The sequence below is a fragment of the Pipistrellus hanaki genome (genome assembly GCF_964339955.1).
Source record: "Pipistrellus hanaki genome assembly, chromosome: 13".
Lineage (NCBI taxonomy): Eukaryota > Metazoa > Chordata > Mammalia > Chiroptera > Vespertilionidae > Pipistrellus > Pipistrellus hanaki.
The window spans coordinates 18,198,549-18,221,973 of record NC_140515.1 but is presented as its reverse complement, the minus strand read 5'-3'; the positions used below and the strand labels follow the sequence as shown (position 1 = coordinate 18,221,973).

At 36.1% G+C, this 23,425-nt stretch overlaps 1 protein-coding gene across 5 annotated transcripts in view; it reads right to left on the bottom strand.

Moving 5' to 3' along the window:
• Nucleotides 1-23,425, bottom strand: part of CFAP20DC (CFAP20 domain containing) — a 207,591-nt gene that overhangs the window by 122,261 nt on the left and 61,905 nt on the right. For all 5 annotated transcript variants that reach the window (XM_084903147.1, XM_084903145.1, XM_084903143.1 and 2 more), the window contains one exon: nt 8,210-8,324. In XM_084903147.1, coding sequence (XP_084759273.1) covers nt 8,210-8,324 — 115 coding nt within the window. The remainder of the gene's footprint in view (nt 1-8,209; nt 8,325-23,425) is intronic.

Below are 23,425 nucleotides of genomic sequence, written 5' to 3'. Positions count from 1 at the left end.
TGGCTGCACCTCTGTCACTGGGCTTAGCTGCAGCTGATATTGTCCACTCCTGCAGGAATGCTCACTGCATCTCTCTGCTCCTCCCTGCTGAAGGGAGCACTAGCCACAACCTAATTCCTCCCCTCTCCAGGCTGAGCCTTGCAGTGAGCTCCAGGCGGCAGGGCTGCATCCACGGCTCATTTCAGCTTTTCCTCCTTCTTGCCTCCCTGGCCCACCTTTAGATGTTTCAATGTGCAGATCTCTGACATGTTTGTGCATTGAGCCAGGGAATGCTTTGTTGCATTATAGCTGTTCATACTGTTGAAACTTCCAAGGGAGATACCAAGGGGATCTATTATGATAATATTCCTAATGTTAGTCAGGATTTTAAAAAAATATTTTATTTACTGATTTTATAGAGGGAGGGAGGGAAGGAGAGAGAGAGAGAGAGAGAGAGAGAGAGAGAGAGAGAGAGAGAGAGAGAGAGAGAGAGAGAGAGAGGAATATTGATTTTTGTTGTTCCATTCATTTATGCATTCATGGACTGAGCCTAGACTGAGGACTGAACCTGAAACCTTGGTGTATGGGAAGGGCACTTTAACCAACTGAGCTACCCAGCCAGGCAGGGTTTTTTAAATGTATACCTAAATGACATTGTATCTAAATTAACCTGGCTCCTCCATTACCTTTTCATTTAATTACACTGAAGAAATTAAATATGGTTTTAAAAAATGTCTAAATCACTGGTTCTATGGAAAAAAATGATGTTTGAGGGGAATTTTTAAAAACATTATATTACACTTTCAGCTTATAATAAAAGAATAAGATATTCCATCAGAATTATAATTCAAGAAAGTGGAACTCCTAAAGAGCAATTTTATCTATTTAAATGACAAACACTGGGTATGTGAGTGGTAAAAGTTACTAAAAGATTCTGGCATTATAATCTATCATACCATTGTTATATCTCCTATGAATGATTCATTCCCAAAGATATGTCATACCTGAATTTTCTATTCAAATGGAATTAAATTTACTGTACATGAATACTTAACTTTGGTGGCAAGACATTGATGTTCATCAGATACTATCACTAACAAATTGAAATTATTTTAAAGAGGTAGTAAGATTGATTTCAGTGAGTCTTGACTAAGTGGCTACATCCATTGTTTAATCTGATGATCATTAATTTTTATAACTATTCTTCACATTGAAAATCAAAGCTAAAAGTATAAATTGTTGTAATTTAAATGGTAGAGTGAATCCTTCATAATTAAGAATAACACAAAGAAGAAAAATTTTTATTAGCAAGGTTGAACATTTAACAGTAACTTGAATAGTAAGTGGACTATAAGTATTTATATTGGTGTGGCTATAAGAATATTAACTTTATTTGCTGCCTCTGGCTCTGTAAAGATTTTAGCTAAAGAGCCAAATCAAAGTGGACCATTTGGCAATTATCCTCTAAATCAGGGTTGCAAACTATATGCCTAGAGGGCCAGGTATATAAGTTAAATGAGTAAAGCAGGAAGGAGCTGATATACCTGCATTTCTTAAAGCTCTGTTAAAAGTGTACTGTTGCCCTTCAGCTCCAGCTGACTGCTTGCTCTGCAGACTTAACATAGATAACTTATGACTTAGAAATGTTAGCTGAATTTTTTTAGAAATTCTGCATTACAACGTTTATCACTAAAATATCTATAGTTCCAAAAAAGTAGGAAAAAGTGAAGAATGTTTTGGCAAAAAGCAGAGAACTGAGGCCAACACTACATCAATACCCAGGAGGACCTTAGGGATGGTATTTTGAATGGGTGAGTGCTCTCCGTCACCTTGCTGCTCTCTATAGAAATTTATCTTAAAACATGGCTTAGCTTTAATTCAGTAAAAGCTATTGGGAACAGACTGTATTAGCAGTGGAAAGGAGAAGACCCTCTGTTGTTACAGCATCTCTTGGATTGAAAGGAAACTGAGGGGAAATGAGAATAAGTCTTAAAACTGAATTTCATAATACTTATCTGAGTACTCTAGGTACTTCTGGATTTACCAAATATTTAAAGAGTTTATGTAATTTCTCCAAGATGAACTCATTATTTTATCTCCTATGTCAAGAGGCACATTAAGACTTATTAATTTGCACAACAAGCATTTATTGAGCACTTTCTATGTGTCACATACTTAAAGGGACTAGAGATAAAAAGCAAGTAAGACATGCCTGTAAGTCTAAAGGGGGATATAGACAAGATGAAGTATGGTTAAAATATAGGGTGAAGAAGTGCTGTGAAAATTATGATTTGTGAGTGGCAATAATAAGCAATACTCAAAATACCCAATCCACAGAGGGGAAATAACAAAGTGCTTCCTGGAAGAAGTAGCACCTGAAGAGCAAATAGAAGCTATAATCCATACCTAGGGCTTGGTCCATGTCTGGCATTGTTCCAACTTTAGGACCTCATCACTCACATATATCATCCATCCATCTGCCCATCCATCCATCCATCCATTATCCATCCACCCACTTACATTATTTATTGAGTGCCTGGAGGAACCAGCTACTGGTACAGGCACTGGTGATACAAAAATGACAAAATGGAACTAAAACCGCTGCTCTCAGGGAGCTTACCTTCTTGTGACAGCTGCAGTGGTTTTAACTGGTCCTGCAGGTCTCCAGTTCTATCCTTCCCACCCACCCTCCAAAGTGATGTTCTATCTAAAATGCAAATCTGACCATGTGAAGCCCTGCTGCAAGCCTTTCCATGGTCCCCTATCCCCTGTAAGATAACAGTCCAGGCTTCCTGCTAGAAATACAAGGCCAGAGGGTTACCCCTGCTTACCTCCACAACCTTACAACTTATGTATGATTCTGACCTGTCTACAGCAACACCAAGTTATTGGGTTTGCCTACACATCTCATGCATCTACTCTTTTTTTTAAATTTAATTTTCATTATAGTTGACATACAATATTATATTAGTTTCAGGTGTACGACATAGTATATGTGTGTACACACACACATACACACACACACACACACACACACACATATCTTATACCTGATAAACAAAACAGAAACAAATTTAGATTCCAAGAACAAATTGATGGTTACCAGATGGGAAGGGAGTTGGGGGGTGGGTAGGTGAAAAAGGTTGAAAGGTTAAGAAGTACAAATTACCAGTTATAAAAATATTCATAGGGATGTAAAGTAAAGTAGAGGGAATATAGTCAATAATAATGTAGAATCATGCAGTTACTCTTAATGCTGCCTTCTTTTCTAGGAACCCTCCCTCACTTAAACTGGTTAACTCTGATTCCTCCAAGGCCCAGCTCAGGCATCCTTCTACAAGGCTCTTCCCCGACCACTCCCCTGTGATTCACAGCTCACTGGTTCCTGCTTTCACAGCATGTGCCACATGACAAGGAAGAGGTCTCCTTACAGACGCTTTAGCTCATTTGCTTATATGCTTCTGATGTTGCTTCACATCCATTCCTCGCTGCTACAGCCCTAGTCCTCATTAACCCCGATTTGGATTATTGCAAATGTTCTTCTCATTTCTACTTTCTACCCTTTTCAAATCACTCCAAATATCACTATCAGATTAGTTTTCTCAAAATAAAGACCTGTGTTTTCCTCTCCAAACCAAAGGTTTAAATGGCTTCCTTTTCTCTACTACAGTGGCTCTCAAAGAGTGGAATATGCACCATTTGTGAAGTGATCTTAAGTGGTACACAGGAGTGGCATTAAATGACTCCGAGGACAGGAAGTGGAGAGCAGAAGAGTTCCCATCACCAATAGAGCTGTCACTTCACACTGGTGTGGCACCTTAGAAACCAAGTGGGCTGAAGAGTGAGGCTGTGTGGACAGAGATGGCAGGCACTTGGGCCTACCACCAGTGCAACCAAACCTGGGCGTCTATTCTGAGCTTCAGAGGATTCCCATCACAGGGATATCAGGCGAGAGGAAGGGAGGAAGGGAAAGAGGAGGTTGTAAGGCAGAGAAGGAATTACAGCTGGAATTTGATCTTGCTTTCTTACTCACTAGCTCAGAACCTTAAGCAAGTTGCCTAAATCAATTTGAGCTTCAGTTTTTTCAAGAAAAATGGCAGTCATAACCATCTGCAACTGATCTAAGGATTAAATGAGTTACTATAGGTAAAAAAACAAATTATAGTTTTGTTTTCAGTATGTTTATTTTGATGCTTACATTTTATTTTTGTAAATTTACATTGGTTTTCCATTTGTAAGACATATAAAGTTTTCCTTTTTACTTTCTTCCAGTTTTACTGAGATATAACTGACATATATCAGTATAAGTTTAAGGTGTGTGGCATAATGGTTTGACTTAACATATATTTTGAAATGACTAGTGCAATAAGTTTAGTTAGCATCCATCATTTCATGTAGATAAATTAAAAGAGAAGAAAAATATTTTCTTTGTGAAGAGAGCTCTTAGGGGTTATTCTTTTAACAACTTTCCTATATATCACACAGCAGTGTTTACTATAGTCATCATGCTATAGATTACATCCACAATACTTTTTAATCTTATAATTGGCAAGGTTGTACCTTTGGCCCACCTTTCTCCAATTGCTCCTTCCCTTCCCTTAACTTTGGTAAACACAAATTTGCTCTATTTTTTTCTATGAATCTTGTTGTTATTGTTATTTTAGATTCCACATATAAGTCAGATCATATGGTACTGGTCTTTCTCTGTCTCACATATTTCACTTAGCATAATGCCTTCAAGGTCCATCCATATTGTTACAAATAGCAGGATTGCCTTGCTTTTAAAATATATATATATTTTTATCAATTTCAGAGAGGAAAGGAGGAGAGCGAGATAGAAACATCAATGATGAGAGAGAATAATTGACTGGTTGCCTTCTGCACACCTCACACTGAGGATGGAGCCCACAACACAGGCATGTGCCCTGACCAGGAATCAACCTGTGACCTCCTGGTTCATAGGTTGACGTTCAACCATTGAGCCAGCTGGCTGGGCAGGATTCCCTCATTTTTAATAGCCAAAAAATATTCCGTGTATATATTATATACAACATCTTTATCCATTCATCTGTTGATTAACACTTAGTTTGTTTCCATGTCTTGGCTATTGTACATAATGCTGCTATGAACATGGGAATGCAAGTATCTTTTAAGTTAATATTTTCATTTCCTTTGTGTATATTCCCAGAAGTGACACTGCTGGACCATATGGTAGTTCTTTCTTTAATTTCCTTGAGGATTCTCCATAGTGGCTGTCTCAGTTTACAATCCCACCAACAGTGTAACAGAGTTCCTTTTTTTTTTTTTTCCTACATCCTCACTAGCATTTGCTTTTTCTTTTTTCTTTCTTTTTTTTTTTTCTTTTTTCTTTTTGATGATGGCCATCTTAACAGGTATGAGGTAATATCTCATTATGGTTTTGCGTTACATTTCCCCAGTGACTAGTGATGTTGAGCACCTTTTCATATATCTGTTGGCTTTTCATATGTCTTCTTTGAAAAATATCTGTAAAGGCATTTTGGCCATTTTTACATTAGGTTATTTGTTTTACTACAGGGTTTTCTTTTGCAGATACCATGAGGCTTACATAAAACATCTTAAAATTATAGCACCCTTTTTAAAACTAATAACTTCAGTAGAATCCCTAAGCTTTACACTTTTACTTATCACCCTTACATTTAGGTTATTTTATACTGTGTAACTAATAACAGATTATTGTAGTGATAGTTGTTCTTACTACATTTGTTTTTGAACTTTAAACTAGAGTATTAAAAGAATTACATACCACCATTACCCTATACAGAATCCAACTCTGATTATGTATTTACCCTTACCAGTGAGTTTTATACTGCCTTCTTATTCTATATAATAAAAGCCTAATATGCTACGTGTCCAGTTGTCCATTCAACCAATTAAAGTGTAATATGCTAATGATATGCTAAGGCCACTCAACTGCTCACTATGATGTGCACTGACCACCAAGGGGCAGACAGTAGACTGCTCTATCAGTTGCTATGATGTGTGCTGATCACCAGGGGGCAGACAGCTGATCAGTCGACCAGTTGCTATGATGTACACTGACCACCAGGGGGCAGATGCTCTTATCAGTAGGTTAGCTTGCTGCTGAGGTCCAGCCGATCAGGACTGAAGAAGACGGGCTGGACATACCTTGGAGCCTTCCCGCAGTTCCTCCCCCATGTCCTTCCCCGGGCCCAATCTTGCACCAGTGAGGTCCCTTGTACTCACTCACAATCTGGAACCCCTGGGCAGGGGGTGTTGGAGAGCTAGTTTTAACTTGATCCCGTAGGCCAGGCTGAGGGACCCCACTGGTGCACCAATTTGTGCACTGGGCCTCTAGTGCTTTTAAAATATTAATTGGTATCTTTTATTTCCACTCAAAGAACTCCCTTTAGCATTTCTTGTAAGATGGTAACGAATTCCCTCAGCTTTTGTTTGTTTAGAAAAGTATCCCTCTCTCATTTTTTGAAGGGCAACTTTTCTGGGTAAAGTATTCTTGGTTGACAGTTTTCTTTTTCAATATTTTGAATATGTCATCACATTCTTTTATGGCATGAAAAACTTCTGTTGAGAAAACTGTTGAGTTTATCAGGGGGGTCTCTGGCATGTAAGTTCTCTTGCTGTTTCAAAATTCTTTCGTTGACTTCTGACAATTTAATTATAATGTGTTTCTGTGAGGCTCTATTCAGGTTCAACCTATTTGGGATCCTTTGAGCCTCTTGGAACTGAATGTTTATTTCTCACCCTAAATTTAGAAAGTTTATTGCTTTAAATACACTGTCTCTGTCCTTTTATCTTTCTCTTCTCCTTCTGGAATTCCCATAATGCAAATATTCTTTCATTGTGCTCCTTAATTCCTATATGCTTTCTTGACTCTTTTTCATTCTTTTCTTTTTACTCCTCAGACTGAATAATTTCAATTATCCTATCTCCCAGGTCACTGATTTTTTTCTTCTAAATGGTTCAATCTGCTTTTGAAGCTCTCTATTGAATTCTTCAGTTCAGTTACTGTAATTTTCAGCTGCATGATTTCTGTTTGATGTTCTTTGAGGTTTCTATTTCTTTGTTGAACTTCTCATTTTGTTCATACATTATTTTCTTAATTTCATTTAGTTTTCTGTCTATGTATTCTTGAAGTTCATTCACTAAATATCTTTAAGATGAATATTCTGAATTCTTTATATGAGAGTTCATAGATTGCTTTTACTTAGGATTAGTTATTAAAGCTTTATTAGTTTCCTTTGTTGATGTCATAGTTACCCAATTATTCATGAGCCTCGATTCCTTACATTTGTATCTATGCATTTAGGGTAGGTGCTTAAAGTTGTCTTTTAAAATAAATTTATTTAAGCCTACCCCTCCTCCCCAAAGTGAGTAGATTTTTAAAGGAAAATATTAAATACATATTAGAACAAGTAGTACACAAACATGGAAGTCATGATAGAGGTATTAAAATGACTGAAGTTTGAGAGACTAGTCAGTCATAACAGGCCCAAGTTTCTTAATCTATAGCCTATTGCTTATCTATGCATATATTACCGGTATATGCTGCTTCAGCTCTCAGAGGTTATACAACAGACATAAAATTTGCAACCTATTCCAGGCCGTTATAAGACTGATTTTTCCTAAAAGCTATTTTTAAAAGATATAGTTTTTAAAAATGATCAATTGTTCTCTGTTCTCCAAAATATGTACTACTTTCCAGCCCCCAATTGTTCCTTCTGCTTGGAATGACTGGCTTTCCATCTTTACCTATTAAAATTCTACAATCCTTCAAAGTCCATTAAGTGCAAGCATGCAATCTCTTTCATGCAACCTTTCCTCATCCTGAAAGCAGTTGGATTTCTCTGCCTTTCACAGTACCAATAGCACCTTGCCTTTCGACTATGCTTCCCATTACAGTTTTGGTGTTATTTCTCCCATCCAAGTACTAACCAGGCCCGACCCTGCTTAGCTTCCGAGATCAGACAAGATCGGGCACATTCAGGGTGGTATGGCCATAGACTTTGGTGTTATTTCTGATATTTAAATAATTATACTCTTCTAACTAGTAGATTTTAAGCATTTTCATGTGAGAAAAACAGAGTATGAATTTTATTCACCTTTATACAATCATAGCACTTAACAAAGTGCCTTATACACGGACTAGGCACATAATTAATATTTGCTGAATTGAATTTAATATTTTAAGCAAAGTTCATGTGACACTTACAATTTTACGCTTGATCATGAAGAGTGGAATTTTTGCATGGAGAGGGGTTGAGGACAGTTCTTTATGGACCGTTGATAAGTACAATCTTCTTTTGATATTTCCTAAATCAGTAATTCTGAAAAAAAGAAAGAGAAAAAAAGAGAGAAAGATTTCCATCAGTATAATAACCATGTCTTTGGATAATCATCAAAATGATATAATTTATCGTATAGGCTCTTTCCAACTGGGAGATCAAACACAGAATTTAAGAATTGCCCTTTTTTCTTTCAAGAAGTAATAAAATTTCTTCCTTAAATTCAAAGTGCTCACAAGCTTGAATATATAAATTCACTCAATATGCTAATTTATTTCAGTACTTTATACTAGATTTCCAGTCTGCCAGCCTATGAAAAGAATTCAATTTGTATGAACTGAGAAACTGCTAGCCTTTAATAACCATGCTTGTTCCAGACCCTTAAGTTTGTATTATCTTGGGACATACTGTCACATACTAAATAAGAAAACATTATGGGTTTCTTTCCCTAAAAATGCACCTGTCATTTTATATAGGCTGTTAGTCTGCTTAGAGACAGACACAAAACACTGACTGTCGGTTTCACTTCCTAAGCACATATCTTCAAACCAGAATTATAATACACAAGTTTATTGCTCACTATTCAGGTCAACCTGCAGTGATACCAAGGACACTGAATTTGAACATCTTCAATAGATTTAGAGAATAGCCATGATCAGAAAGATTAGGTTTTCTTCAAATTGATAGGAGCTCATTTTTATGTTCTGCTTCCTCTAGGTCTCAGAGATAACACGGCAGGCTTAAAACCTCCAAACCTGTCTCAGGCTGTTATATTGTAGAATTGATGCTTCCTGAAAGGCTATCTTTTTATTGGAGTATAGTTAATTTCCCCCCTATTTTTAGCAATCTTGTCTACATGCACCAACTGCTAATTTTCTGCAATTAGCAATTCCCAAAGGAGAAAATATTTAATTCGAATATTTGTAGTGTAATTATTTTTTAGTCAACATAGCTTTCTTTTCTACTTTTAAGTGAGTTTATTGGTGTGACACTGGTTAACAAAATTACACAGGTTTCAGGTGCACAATTCCACAACACATCATCTACACACTGTATTAGGTTCACCACACCAAGTCAAATCTCCTTCAATCATCACTTAACCCCCATATACTGGCCAACACCTTTCCCAACTCCTTTCCCTCCTCCAATTAACAAACTCTTATCTGTGTCTATGAGTATTTTATTTTTTGCTCAATCCCTCCACCTCCCCATCTCCCCCTGTCCTGCAAGACCCCAGCCTTTGGACAGCTGTTAGCCTGCCTCTATCTATGAGCCTGTCTCTATTTTGCTTGTTAGTTTTCATTTTGTTCATTGGATTCCACATATAAGTGAAATCACATGATACTTGTCTTTTTCTGACTAGCTAATTTCACTTAGCATAATGCCCTCCAGTTCCATCCATGCTGTCACAAAGGATAAGATTATTTAATTTTATTTATTTATTTATTTTTTACTGCCAAGTAGTATTCCATTGTGTAAATGTGCCATAGCTTTTTTATCCACTTGGCTGTGTCCAAATTTTGGCTATTGTAAATAACACTGCAATGAATATAGGGGTGCATATATTCTTTCGAATTAGTGTTTTGGGTTTCTTCAGCTAAATTCTCAGAAGTGGAACAAGTATATCATAAGGCATTTTCATTCTTAAAATTTTGAGGTAACTCCACTTCTTCCCACAGTGGCTGTACCAATTTGCATTACCACCAACAGTGCACAAATGTTTCCTTTACTCCACATCTTCATTAACACTTGTTTGTTGATTGATGATAGTCATTATGACAGGTGTGTGATGACACCTCATTGTGGTCTTATTTTGCAGTTATCTGATGACTAGTGATGTTGAGAACCTTTTCATATGTCTATTGGCTATCTATATATCTTCTTTGGAGAAGTGTCTATTTAAGCCCTTTATCCATATTTAAAATTTTTAGTGTTGAGTTTGATAAGTTCTTTACAAATTTTAGATATTAACCCTTATTAGATATATCGGTAAATATGTTCTCGCAGTCAGTGGGTTATCTTTTCATTTTGTTAATAGTTTTCTTTGCTGTACAAAAACATTTTAGTTTGATGTAGTACTATTTATTAATTTTTATTTTGTTTCCCTTACCCAAGGAGATATAGCAGAAAAAATATTGCTATGAGAAATCTCTGAGATTTTACTGCCCGTTTTCTTCTTGGATTTTTATGGTTTTAAGTCTAACATTAAATCTTTAATAAATTTTGAATTTATTCTTGTATATGGTGTGAGTTGGTCTAGTTTCTTTTTTTCTTTTTCTTTTTTTTTTTTTTTGTGGCAAAAATAGGTACAATTTTCCCAACCACATTTATTGTATGTTTTGATTCCTTGTCAAATAGTAACTAACTATAAAGGTACAGGTTTATTTCTGGGCACTCAATTCTGTTCCATTGATCTATATATCAGTTTTTATGATGGCAGCAAGCTGTTTTGAATATTATGGCCTTGTACTATAGCTTGATATCAGGTAGTGTGATTCCTTCAACTTTGTTCTTCCTCAAGATGTCTTTGGCTATTTGAGGTCTTTTGTGGTTCCATATAAAATTTTGAAATATTTGTTCTAGTTCTGTGAAAAACACCATTTGCAGATTGATTGGAATTGCACTGAATCTATAAATGCTTTGGGTAGTATGAACATTTTAATGATGTTAATTTTTCCTATCCATGAATAGGGTAAATGCTTCTACTTATTTGTATCTTCAATTTCTTTCTTTAGTGTCTTCTACTTTTTTAAATACAGATCGCTCACATCCTTAGCTAAATTTATTCCTAAAGTATTTTATTCTTTTTGAAGCAATTGTGAATGGGATTGTTTTCTTAGTTTCCCTTTCTAATAGTTCATTATTGATGTGTAAAAATGCAACTGATTTCTGTATATTTATTTTGTATCCTTCTATTTTACTGAATTGTTTTATAACTTCTAGTAGTTTTCTGGTGGATTCTTTAGAAATCTCTATATACAATATCATGTTCATCCACAAATAATAACAGTTTTACTTCTTCCTTTCCAATTTGGATGCCTTTTATTTTTCCTTCTTGTCTAATTGCTGTGGCTAGGACTTCCAGTACTATCTTATCTAATAAAAAAGTAATATGCAAATTGACCATACATCTGCTACACCCACAAGCCACGCCCACCCACCAATCAGAGAGAGTATGCAAATTAACCCAACCAAGATGGCTGCAGCCACAGAGAGCAGGAGGGAGGTATGGGTTTCTCTGGCAACAGAGGAAGCCAAGCTTTCCACACACCCTGGCGCCCAGGCCTCCACTCTAGGCTACAAAGTTTCTATTAGAGAAGGTAAATAAATTTCAACAGAAATGGCGGCATCCATGGAGCAAATAGAAGGCTTGGTCTGCTCCAGGCTACAAAGTCTCAATTGTATAAGATAAATAAGTTCCAGATACCAGGGTCTCCACTTGGGTTGCTGGGGTGTGTGGCTGGCCTGAAAACCACCATAGGCCCCTGACCTAGGCCACCCCATGTCCCAAGGTAACCCCCACCCTCATCTGGGACACCCTTCAGGGCAAACCAGCCGGCCCCCACCCATGCACCAGGTCTCTATCCTATCTAATAAAAGAGTAATATGTAGATTGACCATCACTCAAACACACAAGATGGCTGCCCCATGTGGTCAAAGATCTGCCCCCATGTGGACACAAGATGGCCACCACAAGATGGCCAGCAGGGGAGGGCAGTTGGGAGGGACCAGGCCTGCAAGGGAGGGCAGTAAGAGTAATCAACCCTGCAGGGGTGACCAGGTCAGCAAAGGGAAATTGGGGGAAAATAGGCTGGCATGGGAATGGTTAGGGGGTGATAAGGCGGGCAGGCAGAAGTGGTTGGGGGTAATCAGGAAGGCAGGCAGGCAAGCAGTTGGGAGCCAGCAGTCCTGGATTGTGAGAGGGATGGCTGACTGTCCTGATGGGATGGGGCCTAAATGGGCAGTCAGAATCCCTCGAGGGGTCCCAGATTAGAGAGGGTGCAGGCTGGGCTGAGGGACACCATCCCCCCTCCCCCGTGCACGAATTTCGTGCACTGGGCCTCTATTTATTTATATAGTTGTGCCTCCTATGTCCAAATTCTTGCCTATCCAAAAGTTGCAAAAATACTTTCCTATTTCTTTCCAGATCTTTAGTTTTTATAGTTAGTCTATGATCCATCTTTAATTAATTTGTGTACTATGTGAGGTAGTTTTGGGTGTGGGTTTATTTCTTTCTGTTTGTTTGACCAGTCATCACAGCACGATATTCCTCATTGAAATGCCTTGGTACTTTGTTGAAAATCAATTGACTATACATACATACTAGTATGTGTGAATCTATTTCTGGACTGTACTTACCCATTTGTTTTACTTATCCATTTGTTCATTCTTATAACAATGTCACATTGCGTTGATTACTATAGATTTATAGTAAGTCTTAAACTAAAACTAGTTCAAAAAAACTCTTCAAGTTCCCCCTCCCCGCCCAAGGTTTGTTTGGCCCTCACTTTTCCATATAGATTTTTGGACACTATTATTTTCTATTAAAAAAAAAAAATAGGTGTTGAGAGTTTAACTCAGATTGTGCTGAACTTAGACATCAATTTGGTAGAAACAATATTGAGTTTCCCAATCAATTTACATGATATATCTCTCCATTTATTTAGTCCTTGTTTAATTTCTTTCACAATGTTTTACAGTCTTCAATTTAGAAGTTTTGCACATCTTTTGTTAAATTTATTCCATGTTTTCTGACATGATGAAAAAGCATTTGAAAATACCAATTACCAGCCAAATGTCACTAATATATAGAAATACCATTGATTTTTATATATAGACCTCGTTTCATGTGACCTTACTTAATTCACTCCTAAATACTAACAGCTGTTTTGCAGGTTCCTAAAGATTTTCTACATAAATAATCATTTCTTCAGTGAATAAAGACTTTTATGTCTGTTTTTCCCAATCTTTATACCTTTTCTTTCTTTTCTCACACTACTGCATTGGCTAGGACCTCCAACATATACTAAATAGAAGTGGTGAGAATACAAAACCTTGCATTGTTCCTGGTAATAGGGGGAAAGTGTTCAGTATATTTCGATTAAAAATGTTAGATGAAAGTTCCCTTTATCAAATTGAAGATGTTCTCTTCTATTTCTAATTTTGTTTTTGTTTTGTTTTTCTAAATCAGGAAAGGGTGTGATATTTTGTCAAATGATTTTTTTCTGCCCTAATTGAGATGATCCTATTGTTTTTCTCCTTTATTCTGTCCATATGATTTATTTTCATATGTGAAACCAGCCTTGTACTAGTGTTCTTGACAGAATTTTCAATTGTGCTAGCATTTTTTTTGGAGGATGTTTATAGCAATGTTCATGGGGGATATTGGTATGTAATTTTCTTGTACTGCCTATGTCAGCCAACATCTGAGGGTGGCTGAAGGCCAGACCAGGGTGAGGGGATGCCTGGGTGGGAGTCTGCAGTCCCTGCTCTCCAGTCACTTGTTACCTCAGAGAAGTGCCATCCCATAGTTTCACCCAGTGGGTGTGCACCAGTTCCAGGAATCCAAACCTGAACACAGGAGGTAGAAGGGGGGACCTGGACATTTTGTGTAATGGGTTCCCGGGACTTGGGCTTCTCTATGGAGTTTTCAGGGTCAGAGCAGGGTCTGCAGGGGGTCCGAGTTGGGTGCAGTCACCTTATCTGGGCCGGGGCTTCCTGGATGGGGATTGGCCACAGCCACTTGCCCTCAGAACCTACCTGTGCCCAGAGGAAGGCCCAGGGGAGAGGGACATGCACCACTGATCATGGACTTTAGTGTTTTCTACCACCTGGAGTTGAGAAAAATAATTTTTTTCACACATCCCCAAAATATAGTTCCATAAAGTGATTTGGAAAGTGTTTACTCCTTTATTATTGGAAAATGTGTTTACAATGGTGCTAGTTATTCTTTAAATGTTAACAGAATTCATTCAAGTCTGAAATTTTCTTTGGTGGAAGATTTTGGTTACACATTAAATTCTTTAATAGATTATAGGGCTATTCAAATGTCTAATTTTTATTTCAGTTTTGATAAATTGTGCTTTTCATTAAAACTGTTGAGCTTATTGCCATAAAGTTATATTTTCCTCTTCTTTATCTTTTTAACATCAATAGGATCTGTAGGGGTATTCTCTCTCTTTCATTCCTGACATTGATAATTTGTATATATTTTTTAATTAATCATTCCTGCTATGGTTTATAAAGTTGATCTTTTTAAAGAAACAACTGGCTTTGTAAAACTTCTCTATTCTTTTTTTTTTTTTTTTTAAGATTTAAAAATTTGATTTTGGAGAGAGGGAGGCAGAAAGGGTGAGAGAAAGAGAGAAACATCAATGTGAGAGAAAAACATTGATCTGTTGCCCCCGCACATGCCCTGACTGAGAATCGAGCTCATAACCCCCTTTTTTCTTCTTCTTTCTTTTGGTGTATGATACCCCAACCAACTGAGCCACCTGGGGCTAGAGCAAAATTTCTCGTCTTTGTTTTCAACTTTATTGATTCTGATTTTATTTTTATTATTTCTTTCCTTCTACTATTTTGATTTAATTTGTTCCCCACCCTCTCCACCAGCTTCTTAGGATAAAAAATTAGATAATTAATTTTAAACATTTCTCTTAAAAGTATAAGGTCTTCTCTTAGCATTATGTTACCTGCATCCCACAAATTCTAATATGTTGTATTTTTTTTTCAGCTTGTAATATTTTCTAATTTCCCATGTGATTTCTTCTTTGGATCTTGGAATACTTAGAAGTGTGCTGTTTAATTTCCAAAGAGTATAGTCTTTTCTATATATTGCATTGCTATTGACTTTTAATTTAATTCCATTGTGGTCAGAGAACATACTTTGTAAAGTTTCTTCTTTAAAAAACAATGTAACATGACACTGTATGATTCAGTATATGACTAGTAAGTTGCTTATGTGCACTTGAATTTCTTTGATGCTAATATTTTAAAACATTTAAATCTATTTTCCCTTAAATCTACTCAATACTGATTTTTCATCTATTGACCTTTAGCACAATCTATCATGTTTCTGGGCAATTTAGCACCTGTATCACAATTTCCTTTTATGACATCAGTCTGGATAATTTTATATATCCACACGGAGAATAAAATTTAATCTAAATCTAACCTCTTCTATATATGAACAGTCTCACTTTGTAGCCCATCATTACTAAGAATTGCTCGACTTTATGGTCTCCTATTTAACTTTTCCTCCTGATCCATTAATTCATTCAACTAACATTCAGTCAATGCCTTAGTAGTGCAATACAGAGATATGGAAGTAGCTAAGGCATGAAAATCATTACCTAGTATGATTTCCAGTAGAGGGAAAAATAACCATTCTTTAGCTGCTTTTAGCATATTTTATAGACATTATCTTAAGTCTCAGAACAATCCTTCTTTGCAGGTAGTATGCTTATTCTCTATTTTGCACATGGGGAAACTGCACTTTTGGGGCACGGGTCCCTTTGAAAATGTCACACAAACTATAAATGTAACAGCTCCCTTTGGGTGAGTGATATACTCTCTTAGGTACTGCTCTCTTAGGCACAGTCATACCTCAGAGATACTGCAGGTTCAGCTCTAGACCACCGTAGTAAAGTAAATACTTTGATAAAGCGAGTCACACAATTTTTTTTGGGGGGGGGGGTTTCCTAGTGCATATATAAGGTATGGTTACATAATACTGCAGTCTAGTGAGCACAACAGCATTATGTCTAAAAAAATGTTTATATATTACTTAAAAAGCACTTTTTTGCTGAAAAACACTATTATCTAAGCCTTCAGAGAGTTGTAATCATTTTGCTGGTGGTGGGTCTTGCCTTCAAATTGTAAAAAAAAAAAAAAAAAAAAAAAAAAAAAAGCAGTATCTGTGAATGTGAAGCCCAATGAACTGAAGTGCAATAAAAGGAGGAATGCCTGCATTGCTCAGAGAAGTCATCTGTTAAATCTGGGCCAAAGTGTAGTTAGAAAGTGCTGGAGAGCTGGAGTGGTAGCCCTGGATCTCTTTCTGCTCACGTGTGCTTCATTACTGGCTGAGATCTCTGATTCTTGTGAATCTGTGGGACAATCTAACCCTTTGAGCTATTTCCTGTTCCTGATTATGTGTGCAGCCTCTTTAGGAAGCAAATCCTCAAAAGCAGAGTGTGTTAAAAGGACATGGGTATGAGGAGCTTGCTGGAGGAGAGGATTCTATGAAGCAGGAATGAGGTAGAAGGGACAAGGAGACAACAAAAGAAGAAAAGCTAAGATTAAGGACACACTGTCGATGACACTACTGTAGGCCTCCATTCCACCGGGACGTCTGGAGACATCTCTCAGAATTGTCCACCTGAGGAGAGGGAGCGGGGAGTATATTCCTACTGACTCCCAAAGCCCAGTGGTTAAGGGCTGCCTCTGGTGGCCTTAACATCCCAGTATTCCTGGTGGCACTATAGGACGCTATCCAAGCAAGCTTACACCAAACTGTCCAATGAATCTATAACAGAAATCAGAGGACGACTCAGAGGATCTGACATGGAACAGTGGAATGAGCTACCACAATAACAATACCATCATGCTCACTGCTATTTAAACATATTCCATCCTTTTGTATTTTTTGTGCCTTTGCTTCTCCATTTCTCTTAGAGACCCCCTTCTGTCACTATGCCTACTGAAATTATATTCATCCATCACAGTTTGGGTTAAAATGCTATCTCCTCCTTGAAAACTACTCAGATTCACAAATTGAAAATAATCACATTCTGTTCTGACTTATCACAGCATGCTTTTGACCTCTAATATTGATTTTTTTCATTTCCCCTTGGTGTTCTAGGTCAGTAACTGCAATACACTTTATGGGTCATAACCTGATACAAATATGCAAATATTTTCCTTTGTTCTCATGGGTGAATAATATGCAGTTCCATAAAGTTCAGTTTTACCACTTCCTAGTAACATTCTGATTGACTTTAAAAGGGTTACTAGAATTTGGTATTTTAAAGTCCATTTTAGAGTTTAAAAGTTTCTCAAAAGCCAGAATTTGAATCCAGAAAATCTGGCTTCAAAATTATTGCTCTTAATCATCATAGCATATTTCCACACTTGTCTGCAATCTGTCTCATCTAGCTTGTAAGCTTCCTGGAAGCTGAGACCACATTCTGGTTATCACAAGACTCTCACACAGGTAGAGCTTTGTAGTTAATTGGGAAATATCTGCTGACCTGCCCTTATGGAAGCCCTACTGGAGTGATACATTTGATCATCTAGTTATTGAACACTTACTTGGTGCCAAACATGAAAGGAGATACTGGGATATCACAACGAATAAAGCAAATCCCTGCTCTCATGAAACATGTAATGTGGGAAAATAGCAACAAGCAAGTAAGTACACATGTGATTTGTCAGCCCTCAATAAAGCCTATGGAAAAACAACAATACAAAGTACAGAAAGTGATAGAGAGAGGTGGGGTGGGAAGTTTTATTTTTAAAGAAAATGTATTTAGAAAAGGCCTCCAGAGAAGGTGACATTTGAGCAAAGAGTTGAATGAAGTGAAGGCTGGAACCATGCAGATATCTGGAGGAAGAGGATTCCAGGCAGAATACTCCTGAGGACTGTGTGAAAATTCAAAAGAAAGATCTGTTCCTCTTTATAATGGATCTTTTTAATATAAGAGAGGTGGGCCCCCTGAGCTGTAAGGCTCACAATGAGTGTGTGGCATGTCTCTGCCCTCACGGAGGCTAGATTTTGGTTGCACAAAAGAGTTCTCAGTTAAATCTAATGATCACTGGATGAATTTCTAAATTTATCCAACTTAGGTCAGAGGTATCAGGATTAAGCCACTCATATGGTGATGAGGATTTATTCTACTGTTTTTTGCAAAAATAAATATGCAAACCTTCCCTTCCTCATAATTAGGAAGAGTTGGTTTTGGAGGGAAAATAAAATCGTATGCTAAGCTTAAATGGTTCTAAAAGCAAGCTGAATTGCTACTTTAAAAAAATTAAAATTAGTCATTCATGAGAGAGAATATATAAATATATGTGTGACTACTTAAAAGCTTCATTATGCATATGTCTTTTTTGGGGACAATTTAGTTGCTGGAAGGAAGGCTGCTTGTAAAACAGCTCTTTACTTGTATTATAGGCTTGGTTTTCACCATCTAGAATCAGCCGTGACCTAACAAAGCAGAAAAGACAAGAACACTGGAATCGTTTCTCCTGCACTTAAAGATACTTAAAAAAAAAAAAAAAAAGCAACATATGAGCTCATACATTTTTATATCTCTACGTGGGCGTTTATAACTAGGGGTCAGCAATGTGATAGAAAAAGTAATAAGACCATATTGAGAAAAAATGGGGTAGTCAACAGGAAAATCAACCTCATTTATTATAATATTCTAGAGATCAGCAGGTGTATAATTCTCACAGCTATGGTCATTAACGACATTCATTCCAAACTTAATATCTACATTTGCAAACCATTTGAAAGTAAAATTACTTTTCAATTCAATTTTCAATTCACTTTTATATCTTCATCTTTGATTGACAATTTTTCACAATGGCAACCTCAGTGAGTATTTGAGTAAATGACGACAACTACCCAAGAGTACAGATAACCTCATCTATTCAGATTACCCATTTACTTTTCTTCTGTATGAACAATCAGTTACAAACATTTGTGAATGTTCATTTAAGATCAGAATGAACTTGCAAAACTGATCAGACTTCTAATGATTTGATTCATTAACTAGAATCATTTTTTCCTAAAGCCAAAATGGTATTTTTAAATTATAACCTAAAAAAAACCCCCACAAATTTGAATGCACATTTTCAGCGATGCTACCAAATAACTGTCGGTATAATTAGAAGGAAGAATGAATTTACAAAGTAGTATATTTAAATATATGCAATGATGTTTAGGTGTATAGCTACTATGGCTGTGTACTGGAATTTAAAATCACATATATAAAAGAGGTTCCATGCATAAGATCTCCTTCCACATTTGTTCCTATGCTTCACAATTACCAAAGAAAATTTTATTCCTTTAGTTTTTTCCTGGATCTCTTTGGTTGAAGTTTAAATTCATTTAATATTCTTTTATTCTTAATAAAGAATATTAGTAATTATGAACCTAAGATGCTTTCAGATACTTATTAAAACACAATGTAGCCCTTTAAAAAATATTTAACATTCATTACAATGTATATTTCGCAAATGCTTTTAAATTAATACCTGGTGCTTTGGAATCTTCCCTGAATACCGTCTGATTCCCTTTCTAAAAACAGCTTTAATGAGGTATAATTTACATTCCATAAATACCATTTTAGTGTACACTTGAATATTTAAGGAGTTATGCGAAAATCACCAAAATTCAGTTAATGAACATTCCATTCCCATTCCCCCCCCAATCCCCCCTGCAAAAATCCCTCGTGGCTGTTTGCAATCAATCATACTCTTACCCCAACCCCAACCTATCACTAATCTCATTTTGGTCTCTAAATATTTTCTTTTTCTGGATATAAATGGAATAAAAATACAAAGTCTTTTGCATCTGACTTCTTTCCATATGTAGCACATATTATTTTTTACTAAGAAATAGTATTCCAATACATGGATATGCGGCATTTTGTTCATCCATTTTACCATCTGAGATGTAAACTGTCTCCAGGTTTGGCCTATCTAAATAATGGTACTAAGAGCTGGGTGTGTGTACATACTGTTTGCATGTTTCTTAGGTACATACCTAGAAAGACAGACATTGTGGTGAGTATGAGGTAGTATCTTGTGGCTTCAATTTGCATCTTGCAAATGACAAATTATGTTGAGATTATCATTAAGCCATTCGTCCATCTTCTTTTATGATATGCTTATTAAAATTTTTTACCAAGTTTTTAATTATGTGATACATTTTCTTATTAATGAACAGGAATTCATTTTATCATACTAGTATATATTATTTGTAAATATATTCACCAGCCTATGACTTGCCTTCATTTAATTAATGGTGTGTTTTGACATGAAAAACCTTTTAATTTTTATGAAGTCCAATTTATCCTTTTTGTTGTCTTATTTATAAGTGTGTTGCCTAGTCCATCAGGGTCATAAAAATTTCCTTCTAGTTTCTTCTAGAAGTTTTATACTTTTAACTTATTTTTAGATCTACATTCAACTTTGAGCTAATTTTTGTATATGGTGTGAGGTAAGGTGTAAATTATTATCTTTGCATTTGTATATTCAAATGTCCCACCAGAATTGTTTAGCCAATATGGAAATGCAAATCAAAACCATAAAATACCACATCATACCCACTAACTCTAAAATGGGTATAATAAAAAAGACTAATAACACGAGTTACTGAGGATGATATTGCTGCTGGGAATATAAAGTGGTACAGCCATTTTGAAACAATTTTGTAGTCCATATGACCTAGGAATTTCACTCTTAGGTATACACTCAAGAGGACTGAAAACACGTTCACACAAAAATTTTCATATGAATGCTTAAAGCAGCACTATTAATAATAGTAAAAACAGTGAAAAAAATCCAAATGCCTATCAACTTATAAGTGAATAAACAAAATATGACTGAATAAAAATCCATACTATTAATTACTCATACAAAAACAATTAATCACAGATACATGCTACAACATGAATAAACATTGAAAACGTGATGTTAAGTGAATGACTGGTATCCTCATAAAAAAGAGGAAAATTAAGACAAGATAGGGAGAGGATGCCATGTGGCAACAGACACAGAAATTGGAGTGATGTATCAATAAGGTAAGAAATGCCACAGATTGCTGGTGACTGCCAGAAGCTAGGAGAGGCATGATACAGATTCTTGTTTGGTGCTTTAAAAAAAACAAACCTGCTGACATCCGGGTTTGGGATTTTTAGCTTCCAGACTGTGAGACAATAAATTTCTGTTGTGCAAGCCATCTAGTTTGTGGTAATTTGTCATGGCAGCCATAAGAAACAAATGCAGTAATATTTACATCTTTATTACTAAAGGGTTACAGGAACTAGAGTCAACCTGTTGGAGTCTCAATTTCTTCACCTACAAATTGGGGACAATAACATCTATTCGTTCATTGTGTTGAGAAAATGATCATGAAAATACTTTAGAAACTGTGAAGTGCTTTATAAATATAGGGTATTACTTTTCCAGATGTATGCTTTTAGTGGATTTGTTATCTCTAATTAATTGGGTTTTCTCTTTCTTCAAGATCATCCGTTTTCAAGCAACACTTGTCTCTCTCAGTTTGGGTATAAACTGCTTACTTTAAAAGATAACAATCTCTAACATATAATGGAGAATTCAAATTAAGGAACTCTCATACCTAAGACACTCTCCTAACCCTCCCAAAATACACTTTCCCATAAATTGCCAATGAATTCACCTGCCTTTTAGAAAACACTATAGCAGGCACTGTACTCTTTTGTTTATACACAGGGTTAGAGTATTGATTTTTCCAGTTAATTGACTATTCTGTTCAACTGAGTAATACCATCATAAATGATCACTTCCTGAAGACCATAATAAATAAGATTTACCACAAAAAGTATATTTTAAAAAAATCAGTTAAAATGCTCAAGTTTCAATACAAAATACTACTGATTATTGGAGATTCCCAATTACTTAATGTCTGAAAACTTTTTTAAAAATTTGCTGTAAGTTGTGTCCGTGAAAATTTGACAGTATCCAACTCTGGGGAAATCCGTCAGATGTCCTTAAACATCTCCAACATGTATGTACTCTTTAGATTTTCTCTCCCCCTCACCTCTGCTCACCTAAATGTATCACTATAGCTGTAGACAATTCTGACTCCTTAAGTATTATTTTCTATTCTATTTCTACATGAAAATCTTAAATATCTTTAAATGCAGGAGATTTCATAAGTACATAAAGATACATTTGCATGGATATTCATTATAACATCAATAGAAAAACCAAGAAACAGGAAAACTGTGAGGGCCATCAGAAGGGTCGATCTAGAGATAAGTATCCTATGCTATAAACCTGAAATGATACACATGGCAGCTATTCAAAAGAAGGAGGCAGATTAATACGTAGTTATATGGAAAGATTTCCAAGATGGATAAAGTAGAAAGCCCAACTTTCACCACACCAAACAAATTTCCAAGCAGTATGAATAGTATAATTCTATTTGTGGGAAAAAGGATTGTAATATCACTTACACATACACACTCCTACACACATAATCTCTGTAGGGATTCACACTGTTAAAAGCAGTTACCTTTGGAGAATGACTCCAAATTTTCTTATTATGTGCATGGATTGCTTTTATTATGTAATATAATTTACAAATAGAAGTATTTAAGCCTATAAGTACAAAGGAGTGACTAGTGGTTAACTATTTGAAATAAAATATTCTACACAAACAACAATACACAGAAAAGAATGTTTAAAAAATCATTTACTTCAGGGAACCTCAAAAAAGACATTATGCAACATTTTTCCAGTACCTCAAGGGAACTATAGCTAGGGTCATTCTGCTAGGCCGATAGTCATGTGGAGAATCAATAGACTATCCTTCGAGGTTAAGAGCACCACAATTTACTTATAGTGGCTTATTGAGTGCTAAGTTCAATGGAAGTGGACATTTTATCAATAACATTCTAATGGATGCTACAGACGACAGTTCAATGCTGTAACACACAATCTGGAGGTCCATATGATAAAATCTTTAAGTCTTCGGAGTCAGAGGGTGATCCTTTGTAGAGGACCGAAAGAACACCAAGAAATATATCATTGCAGGTCCTGATGATTGCTCTGAAGTAAATGGCAAATGGATTCGGTTATTATGGATTGCATTATTGGTAACAGATTGGTGCCATTTTCATACACTCTTTAATTTTTTTAATTCTGGTAAATGAAGGTGAAAGTAGAAAGCTTTCCTTCAATTGAATTAGGCTGGGAGCTTATCAATGTAAACACATTTCCCAATTAAGTTGGACAATATGCAGAATTCACCACCTGAGCATAATCCTGTTGGTTAGAAATAAGAGCTTGAGATGAGGAGGCAAATTAACTCATTTAGTTATATAGTCAATTCACAAGTTTCCAGCACAAGGGTAAAGTGGCCACATGAG